Genomic DNA, 22,485 nt, shown 5'->3' on the forward strand with positions numbered 1-22,485 from the left:
TCACTGGGCTTTTTTTTCCCTCCCAGCTACAAATCATCTAAACCATTACGTCTTGTCATGTTCAGTAGAAATGGATAATAGATTATCCTCTGTCTCTTTGCATAAGCCTTTTATATACTTGAAAGTTGTAACTTTATCTCCCTTCTCACAGGCTTTTCTATCAGAACCTAATGGCACCATCTTGTTCAGTTGTACCACAGTGGTCACGACAGTTTATCTTTCACATTGGGATCTCCACACCTGTATGGAAGTGCAGTGTTCACAGATGGGTTTTCTGTTTAGTCTGAGCTCTTCCTGTTGTTGCCCAAGTGTTGAAGATATATTTCATTCTTCTTATGAACAGTAATCCTCTTTGTATGTCTATTTCCTTTTAAGATCCAGATGATACTGTTAGATCATATTCAGAGATCTAATCTGCATATTCAGTGATCTGTTTGCCTCACTAGCATTAAGAGTTGGCATTTAACAGTTTTTCTCTGTCCACGAGGCGTGATAATTATTCAATTATGGAAAGAATTTAGAGTGGAATTGGAGTGGAAAATAAGTTTTTCAATAAGAGACTCTAATTATTATGAAACTGCTTCAGACAATTCTTGTTCTAATAGCAAATTCATTAGGCACAATGCTTTAAGAAGCTATAATTTGCAGTGGCCAGTATGTGGCCCTTGAGCCATGCATGATTCCCAAACTGAGATGATTTCGTTTTATCAACACAAACATGCTGATGGATGGTTGCTGCACTTTCTGAACACCTTGCCACTGAAAGAGTCCTACAGCCCAGTGTAATTGACTTGGACACCCTGTCCAGTGCCACTCCCTTTCCCCCAAGAGGAGTTCACTTCACTTGCCACCTAGGAGCTGTTTCTGGACCTTGTGGCTCTTGGTTTCAAATACAGTTTGTTTCACAATTAACAGGACTACAAAAGCTGGCCATTTTCATCTGAGTTCCCCAACTCCTTTATCTTGACTTCTTTTTGTTTAATGTTAAGATCATACAGTCTTGTTGCCAACATTAATTAGCTACTTGCTCTAAATTTACCTTTACAGACAATATCGATGAAAAAAGACATTGCACTTTCCAACTTCCTACATTCTATTTGAAAAAGCTCTGCTTCATTATTGATCATGGAGCCAAGATTTATAATCATCCTCTATTACTAATATTTTTAGAGAATTATTTCAACTTAGATGTGTCTGACTTCTCATTTTGTGCCTTGTCTATATCTATTTTATCACTTCTTCTGCCTGTTCTTCTTTTATTTAGCAATATCATATATTTTATATTTATGAAAGACTTGCTTCCTTATGTTTTGAATGAAAAGATAGTGGCCTAGCCAAAGTCTGTTCTTTATTAATTATCATGTCCTACTTTTTGACAGGACACTGCTTTTATTAGCAGTGTATTGTCTCTTTCAAGAGCCATCTCCTCTTTTTTTCCTTCTGTACTTTCCTGTTTATAATATTATCATTTGTATTACCATAATGTTCAGGCCTACATGATAGTTTACCAGTTCTCTTTGGTGCTTATCATATGATTTTCAACTTAAAAACAAACAAGCAAACAAAATCTTACAATTTTCTGTGTTTGTTCATTATATCTTTTGTATTACTGCATAAATATCAAGGTTGATAGATAGATAATGCAGCATTTTCCTCATCCTCCTTGGCTTACATTCACCTATTCCTTTTACTTTGGAGGTTAACCTGGACTGGTTTCCAGAAACTGACTGTTCATACCTAAATTACACATTTCTGTTAGCATTCCCTTATTTCACCTTATTTTAAAATCCTCTTAACTAAGTTAGTGACTCAGTTTTCCTTCCTTGTTTCCCCTCAGGTCTCATAAGAAAGAACTTCACCTAAGAACTCAATGAAAAATGTTCCCAAAGTGGGGAAGCCAAAACAGTGTGGGTAATATCATCAGTCATAAATATATTTCTAGAACATTATGTTTTTGATGTTTCCTTTCTAATGAGAGGGTTCTTTAAAATGTAATGAATAAAAGCATTTTGGAGACAAAGAGGTCATTACAGATGTTGGTGCTGTGGATGATACTTTACTTACAGTCCTTCATTTTGATGAGGACTGAGAATTATAGACCTGAAGAGAGGGTTTGGGTGGAAGAATGTTTCCATATTAACAGTGGAGCAGACTGTGGAACAGGAGCTGGGAAAAATCTGAGTAACAGAGGCTTTCAAGAGGCTGCTGCCCAATTATAGATCATGAGAAGGGCCACACTTTTGGTGTCTGCCAGGAGGACTGAGGGTGGAAATGACAGTGGCAGTGCTGCTGTTGCAGTCCATCTGCTATCTATATGACTAAATATATATATGTTGCTCATGATCTGTCAGACACTGTTTGATGTCTTAACTCACAAGTTGACAGTGCAAAACTTTCAATAGTATCAAAGTGACTTTCATCCACTTCCGGCATTTTTATTTTTTTTAACATCCATCCACGTCTTCTATAGTTGATGTGTTTTTTCTCTTCCCTGTTATGGTATTCTTAAGGAGTTACACTGAGTAATGTGGTGAACCTACAGCAAACGCTAAAATTAATTCATAGGCATAGGAAATATTTACATATGATTTATTCGATCTCCACTCATACAACAACTATTAGAGATGATATACCTATTTTGCTTTTAATACTGCATAAAGAAGAGGGAGGAATTCATTGCTTGACATTTTATCTAAAACTGCTGATGTGTATGTATAAATAAAATAACATTGCTTTTCTGTGCTTCCTACTGCTTTGAGAAAAATCTTCATAGTTTCTTTAAATATGCTAATGTATACTTCAAATATATATCACATTGTTCTCTGAGTGACATCAGTGAATGTCTTCAAAAAGTACACTTCAGTCACTCAAATAGTTGGCTATTTGTTGCTGAAGCAGAGAATGGATCTTTGACATACCTGTAGCAACATAAGTCTTTTATTGCTAGCCTACCTTTCTCAAACAAGTTTTTTGGAAGACCAGGAATAAAATGAAAATGTTAGGGGAAGAGGAGAGAGCAGTCCATATGCCAACAAAATCCATGTTTAAATTGTAGAATACAACAAATAATGCACTGTGAATGGTACTGGATGGAAACTGGTGCCAAAATGACTTAAAGGAGTCATTAAAAAAGCTAATAACATTTGTCATTTTTGCCAGTATTACCATTTAATTTATGTGACTTTTAAGGCTTGTTAGGAATCACTTTTTGTCCAGTTTGGAATCACTGTATTTGTATACCTTTGTGAATGTGTATCAACTAGCACTTTTTGTACTTTTGACTAAAGTTATAAGTTTCTTTAAATTGCTTGTTTTAACGTAAAGCAACCTGCAAATAGGAAACTTTGAAAGTTCAGCATTTGCTTCTCCACGTTGATGCACAGTGTCCATGCATTGTTCTCAATATGTGTGAAAAGTACTTCCCTAAGCAGCATGACAGGGATTCAGCCATCCAGAAGTGAGAAGCTGGACTTAGTCATGTGAATATATCAAGTCTGATGAGACAAAACTAATTAAGTTAAAGTATACCTTGGAAGGAAATAATAGATTTCCTTCCTCAGTTGTGTTTTTGGCCACAGAAAGTCAACATGTCTTATAGTGAAACTTCCAAGAATTTTTATTTTTGTGAAATTTATGTGGGTACATTGCATCAGAATGTGTACTTTTGTATGTGTACCTTTGTATATATATATATTTACCCAGACAACTGAGAGATGACAGCATTAGTAGAAGATGCGAGAGTCGGATTTTCCTGGTAATCCTGCAACCGAGAAATCCTAAGGACTTTCTATAAAAAACAGTTTTGTGCATTTTTATAATGATTCCCTCTCTGTGTTTTGAAGGAATCTGTAGGTAAAATGTGCTAATCCAGTTCTTGTTTGCTAGTGCAAATGTGGAGCAAAGAATTTTTACATAAAATGTCTTTGCTGTGGAATTTTGCAACACATTATAGATTGTTGCACAGAAATATATGTATCATATATGTCTATTTATGTAAAAAAATACATATTTGACACATAAATAGATTTAAATATCCATTAGATTATTTGCTGAAATGAACTGATTCTTTCTTTGAGAAAATTCAAGGACTCTGCCTTTAAGTAGGCAAATTCTTTATGTCCTAAGAATACAGCTTTGTCGAAGGCAGTTTTCTCAGTGAACTAGGCAGTATTTATGTAATGATTTATACACTAATGCAGAAAGGACAGGATGGATGTCTGCTTAGTGCTGAGAAACCACTTTGTTTGAATACACTGTTGACTTTTGAAATGAGATAATTATTTTTCTGCACTCTCCTTGTGGATATTACCTATTTGGGATATTCATATGAGAGACTTCAGTTGCTGTTGCAGTCTTTTGCTAATTTTACAAAAGAATATTCTGTAGAGAAATATGTGTACATGTCACTTGAGACACCATCACATGTACAAAAATTGCACTGAAATGTGGTATAATAATACAGAAGAATGTAGAATTAAGACCACTAAACACACTTTAAAACTTTCTGGTTTTTTTGTGGTGTGTAACTTTGTGGTTAGTAAGATCCAAAGATCAATACATCATTAATAATGGTTTATTCGTTTCCAATTAGATAAGAGACCACTGTTCTTACCACCTAAATTTAAAGTAATACTTGTACAGATTCTGATGAGGCAGTACCTAACTGTAAGCAGATACAAAAGTCATAGAGTAGATAGTAATTTACAGATATAAAGAATTGCAATAATTCTATGCCTTATAATTGTCTTGTACAGTAATTTTTCAGTCAAACAATATATATATATAATAAAAAAACAAAAACAAAAACAAACCCTATACAGCGTTTTTTGCATGGAAGTGTAAGGCTTGACTCTTAATTTATAATTCAAATATAAACATTCAGTTTCCAAATACAATAGTCATTTATTCATCTTCGATTCAAGGTACCTAAAATCAAATAAATAAACCAGAGAGATAACTGAGCATTCTTAAAATTATTGCATAAATAATGAAACATTTTCCTCCTACATAAAATTAGAGAATTCATAGCAGATAAGTTATATTGATTTAAACAAACATATTTTAGTGGGCTAAAAGTAATCATACATCAGAATCTGACAGAAAAAAAGCCTTTTGTATATTTAATTATTATATGTATACATATGTTAAAGCTATTCATTGTTTAACAAAAGAAGAAATTAGATAAACCTATGTCACAATAATCTATTTTTGCTTAACCATGGCAATTGTAGTGCAGCATCCTTAAATTGTCTTGAAGTCTTTTTGAGTTGTTAGTTTATTAGCTGAATTTACAGCAATATCCAGTATTCACCTTTTGTTTTCTGGATAATGTGGGTGTAGCTAGAGCCTGAAATAGCAATGCCCTTTTGGATAAGGCATGGACAGAGATAGACATTACATATTAGTTGCCTTTACAGCTTCACATTTCTATTTTGGATTAGAGAGAGTTGTCATGGATCAGATACTCTGGATGTGATACAAAAGCCACCATTTTTTTACTGATGGGATAGTTCATACTTTGTTCATTAATGTCCAATAGCCATGTAAAAGGGACTACAGTGATACAGGAAAAAATAAAACCACAAATGAAGCACAGCTGATCAAGCTGATGAGAGGAGATTCAGCAGAGAAACAGAGTAGGAGTAGTTGTACTTGAAAAGGAATACTGAAAAGAGTTATTAATCAAACATATATACCAAACAGATTTCCATCACATGCCACCCACTGAAAATTTCTAAGATAGAGGAAAGGAGTAGTCATAGTCATAGATAAAAAGCAATTGTCTGTAATTATGTAGGAACTTAAGCATCATTGTAATCACTAGGAACTAAGAATAACATAAATTAAAAAAGTCAAGCCAGGAAGAAAAAAAATAAATAAATAAATAAATAAAAAAGAGGGCAGGAGGAGCTGGAAAACTAAAGCTACAATTTGATATTTTGATAAATTTTAGTATTATACTAGTTTCTTCTATCTGTTTTTGAGTGAAAAGCATAAAAATCCTCTAGCTTATACTAGTTTCAAATAATTAATGGATAGGCACAGTAGTTACTCTATATAACATGCTGATTGCTAATTCACTCTGTTTACTTCAAGCTTTCCAGATTTGAAGTCTGGTTGGACAAAAACGAAAACGGTAAAGACAACAGAATAACTTCTATAGCCAAAGTCATGCCTAAGTCTCACCCTCCAGACACCATTTTATAATGTATCAAATGCTCATAGTAAGAGTAGAAAATTCCTTTTATAATTTGAATTGTTGGTAATAAAGAAATTGGATGTGAAATTTATTAAATTATCAGCAAATGACATTGCATCTTCATTCTTTTGACTACAGAATGGTGCAAAAGAAAGTTTAATTTACTGTGCAGATGGTACTCTGTCATTTACTAAAAAACAATAATGAAAACAAGTACATCTTAAAAACAGTACACAACAAAAATATATTCTGTTAGCTACTATCAAAGAGTTTAATAGTGTGTTGCTTCAGAGCTATCAGTGCTGCAAGTCTCCAGTGACCACTAGAAAGAGGAGAAACCAGGGAAAAAAAGAAAAAAAAAGAGAAAAAAAAAAAGCTCTTTTTTCAGAAGGATTATTACCAATCTATTCAAATGTGCACCTGTTTGGAGTACTTTACTTTTCAAATTCCTAATTAAAGAAAACATAGCCTGAAATTCATGGCCATTGAAATTATCCATGATGGATACATGGGAAATTAGATATTGCAAGCCTCGAATTATGTTTCCAAAATGTGTTAGTACCTTGTAAACCAGTAATGAAAACAACATATTATTCTGGTTCTTTGGGTTTTTGGGTTTTTTTGTGTGTGTGTTTTTCTTATACATTGTTCTAGAGAAACTAATTGATACTACAAGCAGAAAGAAGGAGCAGTGAAATGTTGTCAGAACAAAGATTAGCAACTATAATACAGTATTCTGCCTAGCTTTGATTTTTCTACCTCTGAGGCCTTCTTGAATAGAATGAGTACTGGGTGACCGTCACTCCCTTTTAATTTTATTTATTTATTTATTTATTTTACTGTGTTTCATCAATTATTAAAAAGTCCACACACCATTGAATAATTTCATTGTGAAGACCCTAGGACCTGGTGATCAGCATAGTTTCCTAGAGATGAATGGCCTCAGTTAACATCTCTGCCCTGATTAGCTGCCATCTGTATTTAATTTGTGAATGATTTTGGAGTTAATGAAGTCACGCTATGGAGAAAAAAATAAGCTGAGGAAAAAAAAAATATAGCCTTTTAAACAAATGCTGCTTTCTTTCATTAATAGTTTTTTACAATCGTAGTTTACAATGTGTAACACATAGTATGCTTAATGCTTTGAGATAAACAGAGGAAATTACCACAAGTTCCCCCCCCCCCCCCCTCCCCGTTTTTGTTGGTTTTTTTTTTGTTTTATTTTGTTTAACACACTCTTCCTCAAGCCAATATATTTGAAATTTTAATTCAAAGCCTCAGATCCAGTAGACTTTTCTTAAGGTCTGTCATTTTTCCTTCTTCAAGGCAGCCTGTGCAGGCCAACAGGAAACATCTCAGATCATTGACAAAGTTGCTTTCCTTTCATATCTCTCTTAAGAACAAACAGAATGCCAGGCTTTGTTTAGTTCATTCACTGAAATACTGGTTTTCACTTGCACTGGAAGAGCTTTACTTCCCAGGCTAAGTATGCACACATATGAACATGAGATGAGCATTCCTTTTAAAGTTTACCGTAATTCTGAGCTACTCTATTGATTGCTTCCTTAGTCAACTCTGGAATATCTTCATGCTGTACTGCATTATATTGTTGCTTTCTTAATTGCTGCTAAATGATAACTGGTAGATGGGAAGGAGAAAAAGAAATTAAGGGTGCATATTCTCTACATTCCTTCTTTATCTCACTCTCCACTTTGTCCTGTTTGCCAGAAAGATTATTGTTTAGATGTTGATTCTCCAGTGACAACTGCACTTGCACTTATCACAAATGGATTTCTGAAACATCTCAGATCTCACACCTTCAGAAGATATGTGCTGCTCAAGCTTACCCACAGAGCTTTGCTCAACATTTCATTTGATATATTGGTTTCTTTATTTGGCACAATGACACTGAGATAGTAAATCCTTCCCATGTACAGGTAACCAAAAACTGTTTAAACAATTTCAGTTTTGAGTAGCTTCTTTAGAGAGAATAAAGTCTCTCTTGTACAACAATTTAGCAGTTTCTTAAACACTGTGTAATTCATTACCCTATTAATTATCAGTCCATAGTATTCATGCTTCAATAGGTCACCACCTTCATCTTTTCATCTATTATCTGACAAATTTTAATAACAGGCAGTACTGAGAGTTATTTTATACATATTTGAAAGTGAAAGTTTTTTCTAAAACATTGTTAGACTTGCTATAGATAATTGACATTCTGCTTGTTATCCCATTATCTATTTGCTCATCAAATCACACTCAGTTACATCAACGCTCTATTAAGTTATGCAAGTATAATAATCCAAGTGTATTTATAGCACTTTAGAACATAGCTTTATCCTATAGAGGAGTACCTAATAGTTTTTTGGTTTTTTTTTTTTTTTCCTACAGGCACAATCTATTACTGAGCAGCTGAATGAATTCACTTGGCTATACTAATTACAATTCATAAACTTTATGATCTCATCAAACAGATTTGAAACAAGGTACGTAAGTGTAGGGTAAAAAATAGAAGCATTGTCAAAGAGGATAAATGAAAGACTATTCAGTAGAATCATAGAATTGTAGGACTATTTGATTTGGAAGGGACCCTTAGAAGTCATTTAGTCCAGCTTTCCTGCAATGACCAGGGACATCTACAGTTACATCAGGCCCAGCTAGCCCTTGAATGTCTCCAAGTATGTGACATCCACCACCTCTCTGGGCAACCTGTGCCAGTGCTTTACTACCCTTACTGTAAAAAACTTTTTTGCTATATACAATCTAATTCTCCTCTTTTAGTTTGAAACAGTTCTTTCTTATCTTATTACAATGGATCCTTTTAAAGAATCTGTCCCCTTCTTTCTTCATAGCCCCCCTTTAGATACTGAAATGCTGCTAACAGGTCTCCCCAGAGCCTTCTCTTCTCCAGGCTGAAGACCCTCAGCACTCTTAGCCTGTCCTCAAAGGGGAGCAGTTCCATCCCTCAGATCATTTTTGTGTCAGTTCTCTGGATACTCCCCCATATTTCACCTGTACTAAGGACTACACATCTGGATGCACCTCGTTTGATGCAGCTCAGGATACAATTGGCTTTTTGGGCTTTGGGGTTGTACGGCTGGCTTATGCATCTACCTACACAGTCCCATGTAGCATTGTCAGTGGATGAGTGGATGAGTCACTGAAGTTTCTAATTGAATGCCCAATTCTGGTGCCTTGTTCTGAGAGTGATGCACCACTTAGGAATAGGTATCTATTTTCAAACTCAGTCAAAACACATTCTTAAGAGATGGAAAAAAAAAAAGGGTCAATTTTTATTATATGAATTAGAGATCCTCAGTTAATGCTGGTGCCAAGACAATTTTGAACAGATGCTGGTTCAACCTGTTGTATTTTGATTTAAAGAAAGGACTATTTGGAGCAAAAAATAGAATGCGATCTTCCAATTAGCTAGCATCATTACATGTAGATTGTACAGCCAGTAACTTCACATTGCATAACACAATACAAAATTATTATATTGCCTCTATGGAACACCTGACGTACAGTGCTTCATCTTGTTGATGTTATGCACATTATTTCAATACAATAGGTGGTACAATGTGAGGTACAGATTATTATAAAATATACTCACAATGTAATTTATAATTTTCTGTTTATACAGAAAAACAAACACAGTAGAAATTTTAATATATAAAAAGAATTGAACACAAATTGAAAGTAGCTTAAGTTTTCAAATTTCAAATGCATTGCAATTGTATCTTCTTGCCATTCAAGAAATATTTTGTAATGCCATCTATCATTTCTGAGATTTGTGAATATTAAGGTGCATTTTTCCATACTAATGCTTCTATTCTAATAAATTTGAGATACACAGATATGACTGAACTAGCTTCCTTACTGTTATTCTTTCTTAAATTTCAGATGTGAGTTTCCATGATAAATGGTTGTTTCCATTTCTTCCTGTCTGCTAAGAGAGAATGTAATCCTCCTGCTATCATCTAATTAGGAGGAATGGGACTATCCATGCTGCAGGCACAGGCAGTAACACAAGTTTGAGGAGCCACTGTGTAGACATCAATGAACACTTTATTAAATTATACAGTTTTCTAAGCAGGCACGATCTCTCAGTGCCCCAATTCTTTATGCTTTAGTGAACTGCCTGCGCTCTCTGAAGCTGTAAGGTTTCAGCCTGAGCTGAAGATATAAACTCCTGATGAGATTATGGTGAGTTTTTAGATACTTGGCACGCTTCTGTGCTTATTCTATTTCTCTAATAAAGCTGATAATTTGCCGGCAGGTGAAAGCACTGGACAGCAAAGACTAGGAAATTTAAAATTCCACCTGCCCTGAAGGAAAAGCATGCCTTTTTCATAACCATTTAGCATTATTCATTACAATACACCCTGTTCAAGAAAACCCTTCAGGATAGAGAGAAAGAATATTAAGTCCCCGGGTCTAGATATATGGTGGCCTCTGTTTTGGCTCATTGCCACACCCAGACAGAAATTTCTGATCTTTTTATTAAAAGGAAGAAAGGAAGGAAGAAAGAAAGGAAGGAACAAATGAAAGAAAGGAAAGAAAGGAAAGGAAGAAAGGAATGAAAGGAAAGAAAGGAAGGAAGGAAGAAAGAAAGAGAGAAAGAGAAAAAGAGAGAAAGAGAGAGAGAGAGAGAGAGAGAGAAAGAGAGAAAGAATCATAGCCTATGACAGATGGACTGAATAAGAAATTGTGTTGTTTATAAATTCTATTTATTATACTCTTCAGTTCTTGATCTTGTATCAATACCACAGTGTTATATTCTCCTCTGCTATACCAGCACTCACTTCTCCTTTTTCCCTATCATACCTGCTAAATATCAGAACAATGATTTTTTATTAAGTAAACAAAAGAAGAAAGAAAGTACAAGTACTAAAACCTAAAACTGCTTTTTATTTGATTTTTTTTGTTGTCGTTTGTTTGATAGGTGAAGTAGAGGTCTGCCTTTATAAAAGTAGAGGCTGCAAAGAATGGAATGTAGATATTTTAAAAGGTAGTACGGCCATTGCTAAACATAATGGGGATAAGCATTTAGGAAGTACATAGGATAAAGTTGGGAAAGAGTAAAAATTCACTTTCAAGCTAGGAGAACATAACAGTTAGTAGCATAAATGTGACTCCAAAATACTATGGGTAGAGTTGCAAAAGACCAGCTCAGACCTTACCTAAGTAGGAGGAAACTATGTGATGAGTACTGTCATTGTATGTGGAACTGTGTGTTACACTGTCTGAAAACAGGATAATCAACGTTGCTTTTTACAGAAAATAGGCACCCTGCAATTGATTTTGAGATGAAATTGAATAAATGGAAAAGAATATGACTGCGCTGATTTGAATAATATGTATTCATATACCGGAGAATAGAGTGGCTGCTGGTGACTGAAGGAAGTCATAATGAGAAATAATGATACAGAAAAATATGGGATGGAGTTCTACAGGACAGAGCTAAAAAGGGACTTTGGTAAACGCTCTGCTCACACTAGCTGTATGTAACCCATTCCTGAAAGCAGCCCACTTAGCTTGCTCTTTTCAAGCTTTAGTCTCACCTTATTTCAGCGGCTGATTATCCTTGGGTTTCTCAGTATTTAACCTAAATCACTGTAATCAGTCTTACCAATTTCTTCATTTTAATTTTATTTTTTTTATTTCCCCCCCACCCCCAACACACACACACAGACTAAACATTTTGTTGCCAGGCTAATTTCTATTCATTTGTATATTGATACTACAACTGGACATTTTAAATGAGTCAAAGTGGAGAGAAAGGATAATTTAATACTTTAAAACAGTTATTCTGTTCAAATATTTTCATTTATTCTATGGGAGTTTTCTTTCATTATTTAGAAGATGAACGATAAAACAATCCACAGTACTGAAATTGTTCAGGCCTGTATGGGAAATTGGTAATCACAGCCTGAACCTCTAATTAATCAGCTGAGGCAAGCATCAGATCAGCTGTGGGAGCACAGGTGAGAGTAATTTAGCTGTGCTCCTGGAAGGAGTGGAGCTTGACTCCACCTCCTGTAGACCTCATTTAAGGGCTGACCACCACTAAGGTAGTGTCCCTTGGAGATTGCTTGTTGGTGGAGAATGCCTTAGGTGGTCCCAGCAGACTGAAGGCTTCCATACAGGTGACTTTTTCTTGTAAATGACCTTTTGGTTATTTACTACCATATTTTCATTACTATCACTGTACAAGGCCTATTATACTTATATGCCTTAATTATTTTCTACACACCTGTGTGCATTCAGTTTCCTGTGTTATGCAATCTATTTAGACCTTTCCACTTCTTTTTCTTCTTATTATTATATTTTAAAAATAAAAGCCAGCGTTTTTCTTAGAATCTCTTTATATTTAGGAGGAATAGTTTTATTTATTTATTTATTTTGGATAATCATAATGAAATTATAAGTGAGCTCTTTGATTTTCATCTGAATTGTGCAGAGTACCACCAGATAGTTATTAAGAGCTGTGTAAGATCCCTCAGTCTCTATAATCAGATATGATAGCAGCATCTAGAAGTGAGAACAGTATGCAACAAGAAATGAGATGCTGTGGGCACCTGACAGAAATGACAGATTTAATTTTTGCATATACACAAGTCACTTACTATTTTTATCATTGCTGCATAAATTTTTTCTCCACAAAATTAAGATCAAAAGTAAATGTGTTGTTATTAAATTTTGATTTGTCATAATAGCATGCTACTCTTGAGGTCTTGTTCTGGAAACAAAATGGTGATTTCATATATGTGTGTACATATATATATATATATATGCATGGAGGTGACTTGCTGTTACATATCGAATTATCACACAGAAGCCTCAATAATAAGCAGTCAGAATTGTTATGCAAGAATAGTTTGCAAAATCTGCCTTTTCTCAATTATCCTGCTTGCCCTTTCTACATCCGCTTGCATTCTAAGACTGAGAGTTTATCTCTTCCTGAAGGATAGGGAAGAATTGGACATGGCTTAGTGGGAGCTATTGGTAATAGGTGAATAGTTGGACTGGATGATCTTCTAAGCCTTTTCCAACTTCGGTGATTCTATGAATTGCAGAGAGTTGTCAGCATGTAGCAACCATTTACTGACCTAACAGTGGAAGGCAGAATCTTTAGCTTTCTGCTTCAAAATTAACACATGTACAAGGGCTGAAAGTAGTGCCTACTATTTTATTATGTTTGCCCATAACATCAGTAGAAGTTGAACTTTCTCACCAGTATTCCATTACATTTTGTTGCCATGTGACATATCGCAGCAAGAGGGCAGTCTGACAGAATGGTGTCTGATGTGGAAGTGCATATGAAACAAGGGTGTGTTACTGAATTCCTCCATGTGGTAAAAGTGGCACCCCTTGACATTCATTAACACTTACTGAGCATTTATGAAGGCCAAACAGTGGATTACTGAAGAGAATTATGAAGAGCGCAGTGGGGTGAGTGTGGTGCATTTCAACGGTGGCAACAGTGACAATGGGTCGCTTCTGCTGGTATAAATTTGAGTGCAGCATGCAGTCTCTTGTTCAGCAGTGGTAAAAATGCATATCTAAAGGTGATGACTACATTGATAACTAATGTTCTGTAGATGAGAATGTACTCAGCTAAATAATGTTATTGTGCTTTTTGTGTCCATTGTAGTTTTCATGGAAATAGAGGCATTACTTCCGGAGTGACCCATATATATGTACATATGCTGAAAAATAAGGTTTGAGTCTATGAAATCATTCATGCCTATAATATTGACTAACATAAGTGGGGAAAGTTAAAGTGCTCAGTATTTCCTTTTCATCTGTTTCCTCTCCTTTTTTTTTCTTTTTTCTTTTTTTTTTTTTCTGTCATTCTCCCTGTGAACTATGAAAATAACATAAGAATCTTACATTTCAGTGAAGTAACTGAACATGTTGGAAAACAGGATTACTACAGCTAATTGAATTACTTAATTTGAGAAGTTTGTTGTCTTTTTTAGTTTAGCATCAGACTATGAATACTCAAATTCAAAATCCTAAGTGGATCAAGTACTGCAGGATTTCATAAAGACGATGAAGTTCTAAGGGTCAAAGGTACAGCTGACTACTTTGCAAATTCATGTTATAATTTAATAACTGCAAGGTGGTCACTGCACTGTTTAAGTGTTCCACTGGAGGCTACAAAATGTGCAGCTTATTGACAATTTACCAATTATCTCCTTAGTTCACAACTAGGCAGTTATATTGTGAACAGCTTTAGAATACTTCATTGGGAAATAACAGACAAAGCAAAGAACATAAATGTATAATAAATTGAGTGATGTGATTAGAATCCATTAAGAAATGGTCATTTGAATTAACTTGTTTGCTGCAGGAACTCTTACAAAACCTTTATAAAATATTGTCTTTTCCTAAAGGATAAATTGTACTTGTAAGTTATGTTTACAGAGATAAAAACTTTGTATTTTGAAAAGTCTCTTGCAAGGGTATGTTTTTTCAAGTACTTGCTTCTACAGCACTAGAACTTTCTTCCCCATTTTAATAAAGACATAGCAAAATTTTTTTATAACAAAAGTATGCTCTTCCAGGGCTGACCAAGAAATGGGGCTGCTTCTTCACTTCTAAAGATCTGTAGATTGTGCTGGTATTTCCGTAGTAATGCCTGTACTGAGAATAAAGATCTCAAGAAATAAAGTGGAAAATATGAAATGTTTCTCACTGTGAATATATATAGAACTGTTCCTATTGGTGTCACCTCTGCAGAACAAGAAAAAACAAAAACAGAGTATGTTCCACCTTGTTTCACTGTAAGAAAACTAAAAACTGTTCTCATAAAATTAGTTTAACCGAATTTATTGCAATGTATCTTAAGTTTCAAAACTGCTTTCTTTTTATAAAAAGACAGGGGAAAAAAATGGATAAAAGACAAGGTTTGAGATGCTGACTAAATTGTGGCTCCCATCTGATACAGAAATTGAGAGAACACAAAGGCAATGCAAAAATATCTTCAGGCCAGTTATCTTGAAATGTTTTTGAATGTTTCTGCTAATACATCAATTGAAGGTATTAATATCCGATTGTATGTGTCTATTAAATCTCATGAGTTTCTAGTGAAATTAAATATGTTTTTTGTACCATTAGGTGCTTTTCATAACCGAGTAAACAAAGTATAATGTTTTGAGAAAATTATAGCTGAATACAGTGTGATTAATATGTGGAAATTAAGGACTGCCTAACCACTTTTAAATTGTTAGCCAAAAGCTAAATGTGAAACAATTAACAGTTTTGCCAGTGACTGATCCATCTTTTTCACAATGGATATTTTAAAATAATAATAATAATTAAAAAACTCAAAACAGAAACTTGTATAAACAGGAGCAAGGTAGATCACAGTTTTTCTTTGTATATATTTAATATAATTTAGAGGCATGTTAAACAAACATATGAACTTATGGTATATATTTGGTATTTTTTTAAAGATTTAAATTTTGGAGTTTTTTTAAAATTTTTTTCTTGGTTTAATTTTTATTGTGGGAGAAATGGACAAGTCATTCTTTGGAAGAAGAAAGACAGATGTGAGGAGAAAGACTGGTTAAGTAATTTGGTTTAAAAATAATTTAATGCTCTTTAAAACTATTACACGACTGAGAAGAAAAAATAAATAAATAAATAAATTAGTTGAAGCCAGAAAAACTTACTGCTGTGTTCTCAGACACTCTTAAGTTACAAATTTCAACAAAATTTATGCATTTTAAAAAGTTGCTGGGAATTTCAAAACAGATCATACATTTATCTTCCTGTACTGACTGCTCTAGTTTTGGCAATATGTGATATAAATCAAGCATGTAATGTACTACAGATCTGGGACTTCTGTCTGTTTTTTGCACTTGCATATTAAAGGCTTCCTGTATTTAATTCTCATTTAGGGTTGTTTTGTTGGGTTTTTTTTGGTTTTTATTTTGTTCCCCCCCCCCCCCCCCCCCCCAGTGCTTTTTATTAAATGACATTTTGCCTTTTTATTGCCCTCTTAAAAATATGAGAGCTATTGTTTGTCATGTTATTTTTAAAACTATCTGTTATTACTTTAGTGTAGGTGACTGTCAGACATTTAGGGCAGGGTGCTGAACTCCAACAGGAGTCTCAAAGGAGGGAAAAAAAGCCTTACTGGTACATACATCCATTAAGCAGTCATGCTTGCCAAGTCCGTGTACATTAGATACTTCTCTAACTTTAACAAATTTCATCTGAGCTTTCATTCTGCTGACCTAATTTAACAAGAAGGAAATTCAATAACAGCCCCTAATATTGAAGCATTATTTCCCTAGAGGAATTTAACAACACTTCCACATCAAATAATAATGTGTGAATAGAGGATTATATATAGGGATAGCAATAAGAAGAAAAAAGGAAAAAAGAAAACAAAACAAAAAAACAAAAAAAAAACAAAACAACACCTCAAAAAGGAAAGTACTGGATCTCCTTTTCAAAAAAAAAAAAAAAAGACAAAATAGCTTTTCAGTTTTTACAGAAACTAATAAAATCCTGAAAAGTTAATTTCAAGTTAGAAATTGTTGTGGTCTTTGAGAATAAACTTTTATAAGTTTCTAAGAATAAATCATAGTTTCTCACTCATTATACCTTTGTTTCAAAAGAATGTAAATATGAGTTGTGATAAATAATTTTCAAGGTGAAGGACCACAAATACAGTTGTACATGTTAATGGCTTTAAACTGGAAGAGGGAGGATTTAGACTAGATAGCGGAAAGAAATTCTTTGCTGTGAGGGTGGTGAGACAATGGAACAGGTTGTCCAGTGAGTTTGTGAATGCTCTCTCCCTGGAAGCATTCAAGGCTGGACTGGATGGGGCTTTGAGCAACCTGGTCCTTGTCAATAGCAACGGGATTTAAAGTAGATGATCTTAAAGGTCCCTTCCAACCCAAACCATTCTATAATTTTATGATTCTGTGAATATGATGCAATTTGACACATATTATTAGTGACATACTTTAGACTCCTTGTTTTGAATAATGTTCAAAGTCACAAATAAAGTAAATTTTCTCAAAAAACTTCAATAAAAGAAGAGGTAAATGGTAGGATACATAATCTGTTGTTTATTTAGACAAAAATGATTGGTTGATAGTTACTTAGGACAACCTTGGGGGTGAAGTCCTTGACAACAGTGGCTGTGACAAGTTACAGAATCTTCTTGGAGAAGAGGTGAAAGTGCTCTCCACAGATAACATAACTGAAGATGAAAGATGGTTCTTCAACCAAATATGTTCAGTCATTAGTTGACTACACAAGCCCACGTTATTTTACTTATAAGAAACCATTACCTCTAATAAGCTTTACACTTCACTATTTTGCAAAATTAAAATTATTCAGGATACTTCCAGAAGAGGCCTTAATTTCTGAAATGTTTTCTACATTTTAAGGTAATGCTTGCGCCTCTCTACATATTGGAAGATCACCTCAAGAACTTTTTATACTTAAAAGTTTGCTTCTTGTCATGTTGTATTATTTTTGATGCATATGATGTTCTCTTTTGCCACTTAAAACACCCTGGAGAACTGGAGTTTCATGATTTCCTCATTTCTAAAACTATTTTCTGTTAGCTTTTCAGCCCCCTTGATAGCAAGATTAACAAAAAAAGTGGATTTCTTGTAAATCAAATCAGGTGGAAAATATCTGAAATAAAGGCTGGAGTATTTAATGCGTATGTTCCAGTAGTAATAATACTCCAGTCTATATAAAAAAGCATTCTTAAAAGTATCTAAATTGTAAGGTTTTAATGGGGAAATTTACATACTTGTTCTTTCTCAGGAAGCAGCATATTTGTGATATTCCCCTCTTGCAAGACAGCTTTTAGATTGCTAATTAAGTAGCTTTCCACTTTTTTTTTTTTTTTTTTTTTTTTTTATCTGCAAGTAGTGGGGGTTATTGGACACTAGTAAGTACATGTATTCCAACTTACATTGTCTCTTCTCTGCTTTCAGGACCTGGTTACTATGGGCATTTCAGAGATGAGTTGTTGTACAGGGCTTGGCTACATCTGGAACTAGAAACATAAAAAGCAAGTCAAGAAAAATAAAACTGTGGACTGCATTGCTGACCAGCTCAAACAGTACCAGTAGTGGATAATTATGACAATACAGCAAGTTCTATTACTTCTGCTGCTCTGGATGTGGCTGCTACATCCCTGCCACACAGAAATGCTGTTTAGAAGGACTCCCGATCTCAGACCTAAAGGCTTTGCGGGACGTGCATCAGGGAGTGATGGAAAAGCACTTCACCGCCAGAAGCGAGGCTGGATGTGGAACCAGTTTTTCCTTTTAGAGGAATACACAGGATCTGATTATCAGTATGTAGGCAAGGTAGGTTTCCCACTAATATATTTCTGCAATATTGTCAATTTTTCTCGCTGTCTTGGTTTCATCATCAATTCCAACTCAGCTGAAACCAGGACATTCATCTTTCTACAGAGCTCTATATTCTGTGTTTTACACTCATGCATAAGAAGCAGATTTCTAGGTAATATACATATTACCATTGACTGTACTGTCAGACTCAATAAAAGTAATAAAACTATATTCAGAAATATTTCAATGAACCAAATCAAGACATTTTTGACTAATTGATATTTCTGTTCTTTATCAATCTCTTATAATTAATTATAAAATCTTTTTTTCAAGTATTTGAGTTTTTCATCTTTTGTACAAAATAGCACATTCATTTTCTGTACTTATGTTTGAAGAATGCAGCCTATTTAAAGAAAAAATATATGTTTTTTAGCTCTCCTTGTGATAAATTGCACTGTGTAATGTCCATTAAAAAAATACGTGAAAGGAGTGAGGTGGATAAGAAGTGAAGTACAGCAGAAGTCTCATGAAATTGTTGTACAGCTTGTTTTGCCATGTAACTTATCAAAAAATAAGGAAGTTATCATGCCAAATAATATTCCACTAGTTACAAGTAAGTAATGAATTAGTTCAGGATGGCAATTTGCTTGAAAGTGGAAGTTAGTGGTAGAAGTCATGGGTACCAGTTAGCAATATTGCTTGATGATAAAAACAGAAATTTCTTTGTCTGTAACCTAGATTTTCATATCAACATGATACTTCACTTCTAAAATACTGCAGAGGAATGTTGTTTTGTTGAAAATGTCAGAATCACAGAATAGCCAAGGTTGTAATAGAGCTTTGGGGATCAAATAGTCCAACTCTCCTACTCAAAGCAGATCTTTGCTCAGGGTTGTGTCCGTCAGATTTTAAATATCTTCAAAAGATAGAGACTCTGCAATCCCTCTGAACAACCACTTCAAGTGAAGTGTGTTGCCACTCACAAGATAAAAAATCTTTTCTTACATGTATAGAGAATTTCCTGTATTTCAGTTTGTCTTCATTGCCTCTTTTGTCTGCTGGTCACCAATGAAAAGTGCTCTTCATTCTCACTTCCTCTCATCAGGTAAGATTTATACATTAAGTAAGGCCCCTGTTTAGCGTTCCCCTTTCCAGGGTAAACAGCCTAAATTCTCTGAGCCACTCCCCACATGAAAGATGCTCCAGGATGTTAATTATCTTAGTGGCTCTTCAGTGGGCTGTCTTTAGTAGCTCCATTTCTCATTTACTAGAAAACTAAACCCAGCACTCCAGATGTGTTTCACTGGTGCTGAATAGAAGGGAAGGATCAGCTCAAACAACCTACTGGCAACACTTTTCTTCATGCAAGCCAGGATGGTGTTTTCTTTTTGAGCTGTAAGGGCACACTGCTGGCTCATGGTCACTTTACTGTACTCAAGGCCCACTGCACCCATATCTGCAAAGGTATTTTTGAATGAGTTGGTCCTCAGTACATACCAGTGCATGGAGTTATTCCTCCCCAGTTCATGACTTGACATTTCTTTTTAATGAATATTGTAAGGGGCATGACAGATACATGACATATATTTTCCCAGACTATTAAAAAATCTTCTGAATGGTAGCACATCCATATGATTAATCAATCACTCGTATTTTGTCAACTGTGAACCTGCTGAGGGTGCATTCTGTTGCATCAGTTCAGTTGTATACTCAATATCTTTCTGGATGTTTCTTTTTATCTCAATTTCTCCAAAGCCAAAGTGATTTGGATAGATGGGTTACATAAAATACCACCTTTCTATTTATTACTTTGCAGTATGATGGTGTTTGGAAATTATGGGAGCACAAGTTAGGAATGAATTATTTGTGACCAATGACTAGAAGAGAATGTTTATCATTAACAGGTTTTAGTAAAGAATAAGTACTACATATTTTAAAGTAAACTACCATATTAAAAAAAAAAATTATAAAAAAAATTGAGAACAGCAGTTAGATGACAAATGCATCAGTGAAAGGATCAGCATGAATTGCAAAGTGAGATTACCAGATTAATCTAGATTTGTGAATTTACATCTGCTTGCTTTCTGAGCTCATAAATGCCATATTTTTTTTCTCAAATTTCTCATGCTGTATCAATGTATCTGTCAAGGGAGAATGAAAACTGTTGAATATCACATTACTCTTGAAAGCAGTGTCCAAAATTCAAAATAGAATCTGTGTATTCATTTATTTACTTGTTAAGTCAGCATGAAAAGGCTTATACAGAATAATGTTATGAAAATGAGGTTCACCGAATGAATGGGATGGGTAATCCAGTAACTGTGGAAGAGTCCCTTAACTCATCCTTGCCTGTGGAAGAGTAGCAAGGTCTAAACAAGAAAATCAGCAGAACTGACCGGGTCAAAACATTCACTGGCTGTTTCAGTTCAGTATTCATAATTTTAGAAAATGAAGGTAGTGTGATAGTTTGTTAGTTGGCTGCCCTATGTAGACCAAGACTTTCTCTCACACCCCTTCCTCATCAAAAGGGAAGAAAATAAGATGAAAAGGCCTTGTGTCAAGGTAAGAACAGGAAGACCAATTACCAGTTGCTATTGCAGACCAAACTTGAGGAAGAGTAATTTAATTTAATTTATTGCCCATTATTAACAGACTGGAGCAGTAAAAACTATAATCAAACAAAAAGCATTGTGTATTGCTTCCCACAGCGCTCAGTGGGCTGCAGCTCTGGCCTGGGATTCTTCTGCAAGGCTGGGTATCCATAGTCTGTGCTTATTATTTAACATTTTTCCTTTAAATGCTGATAGTTGTTCTCTTAATGAAACACTACTGTGTACTAACAGTGTTTTGATCCACCATTTTTCACAAATAAATTCATCCACATTGAAGTATATTTTTCTTTTTTACTATTTATTTTGATCTCCCCTTCTATTTCAAACTTGCAGATATTTCCTCCTGTGCTTGATAGGATAGATACTGTCTTTTCAATGGTATTTCTGATGGTAGTTTTAGTGTATACAGGATCAACCAGTATGAATATTTCATTGCTATGAGAGAGTTAAGCTTTTAGATATATACTACAGTGTTCTTTAGTGTCTTGTAAGATTATTTACCACATGTTGAACCATATGAATTGAAATGTGACTGAAAGAGTTCATCATCAAGACAGGTTAAAACATAAGATCCCACTGAAATAAATGTTCCTGTCGCAGTGGAAAAAATGAAGACCTTCCAAATCTTTCAAAAAATAATTTTATTTTTGATTCCTGGAGGACTTGTTGCCACAGAGACTGAAAAGTAAGATTTTGAATTGAAAATACCCATATGTAGGCATAATATTTGGTGTGAAGATCTGACTAAGCTGAAAATGCCTCTCCCTTCAGGTGTAGGGAATCAATTCTATGGCACCAAAGTTCTTTAAAGGATAAATTTTCAGCTTGAGACAATTCTTGTGACAGTGATTAATAAAGAAGAATAGAAAGAAAGTAAGATATTCTGCTCAATGAATAAATGAACTGTGATCACGTATATTTGGTATTCTTCTGCCAGAGTAAAATAAGAGAGTTTATCCCTTGTAAGGCTTGATGTGGGAGCTGGGGTGTGACTGGATGCAAAAAGCATGTTGTACCTACAGAACCTTACCTCAAGGAAGGTACTGAATTGTGGTGGAACTGACCCTTGAGGGACATCAATACAGAGAAAGTTTTTTTGCTTCTCAGCAAGATTTAACATGTAGGCTGTGAAGATTATTACAGTACCAAGTTATGATGGGAATATGAGAGCTTGCTTTGGGGAGTACATGTTTGAGTTTGTACACAGAATGACAAGTGAGGTATTAGAGGAGATAGAACTTGGGTCTGAAGGAAAGAAAGTAAGGGCAAGGGAAGATATATACAAGAATAGAAAAATGGAAACACAAAGCCTTAGAAAACTGTAAAG

The 22,485-nt window shown here is 34.5% G+C and overlaps 1 protein-coding gene across 15 annotated transcripts in view; it reads left to right on the forward strand.

Annotated features, from left to right (window-relative positions):
• CDH10 (cadherin 10) overlaps window positions 1–22,485 on the forward strand; it is an 88,665-nt gene that overhangs the window by 18,211 nt on the left and 47,969 nt on the right. For 4 of the 15 annotated variants that reach the window (XM_015854461.3, XM_085537817.1, XM_015854457.2 and 1 more), the window contains one exon: window positions 18,184–18,561. In XM_015854461.3, the coding sequence (XP_015709947.2) occupies window positions 18,331–18,561 (231 nt within the window). In that variant the 5' untranslated portion in view covers window positions 18,184–18,330. Of the gene's footprint in view, window positions 1–1,837; window positions 1,912–8,593; window positions 8,689–10,105; window positions 10,409–15,088; window positions 15,251–18,183; window positions 18,562–22,485 lie in introns of those variants that run through there. The other 11 variants (XM_085537818.1, XM_032442478.2, XM_085537820.1 and 8 more) reach the window with 7 other exon arrangements.

The sequence above is a fragment of the Coturnix japonica genome, chromosome 2 (assembly GCF_054131305.1).
Source record: "Coturnix japonica strain WE chromosome 2, WE-NBRP24, whole genome shotgun sequence".
Taxonomy (NCBI): Eukaryota; Metazoa; Chordata; class Aves; order Galliformes; family Phasianidae; genus Coturnix; species Coturnix japonica.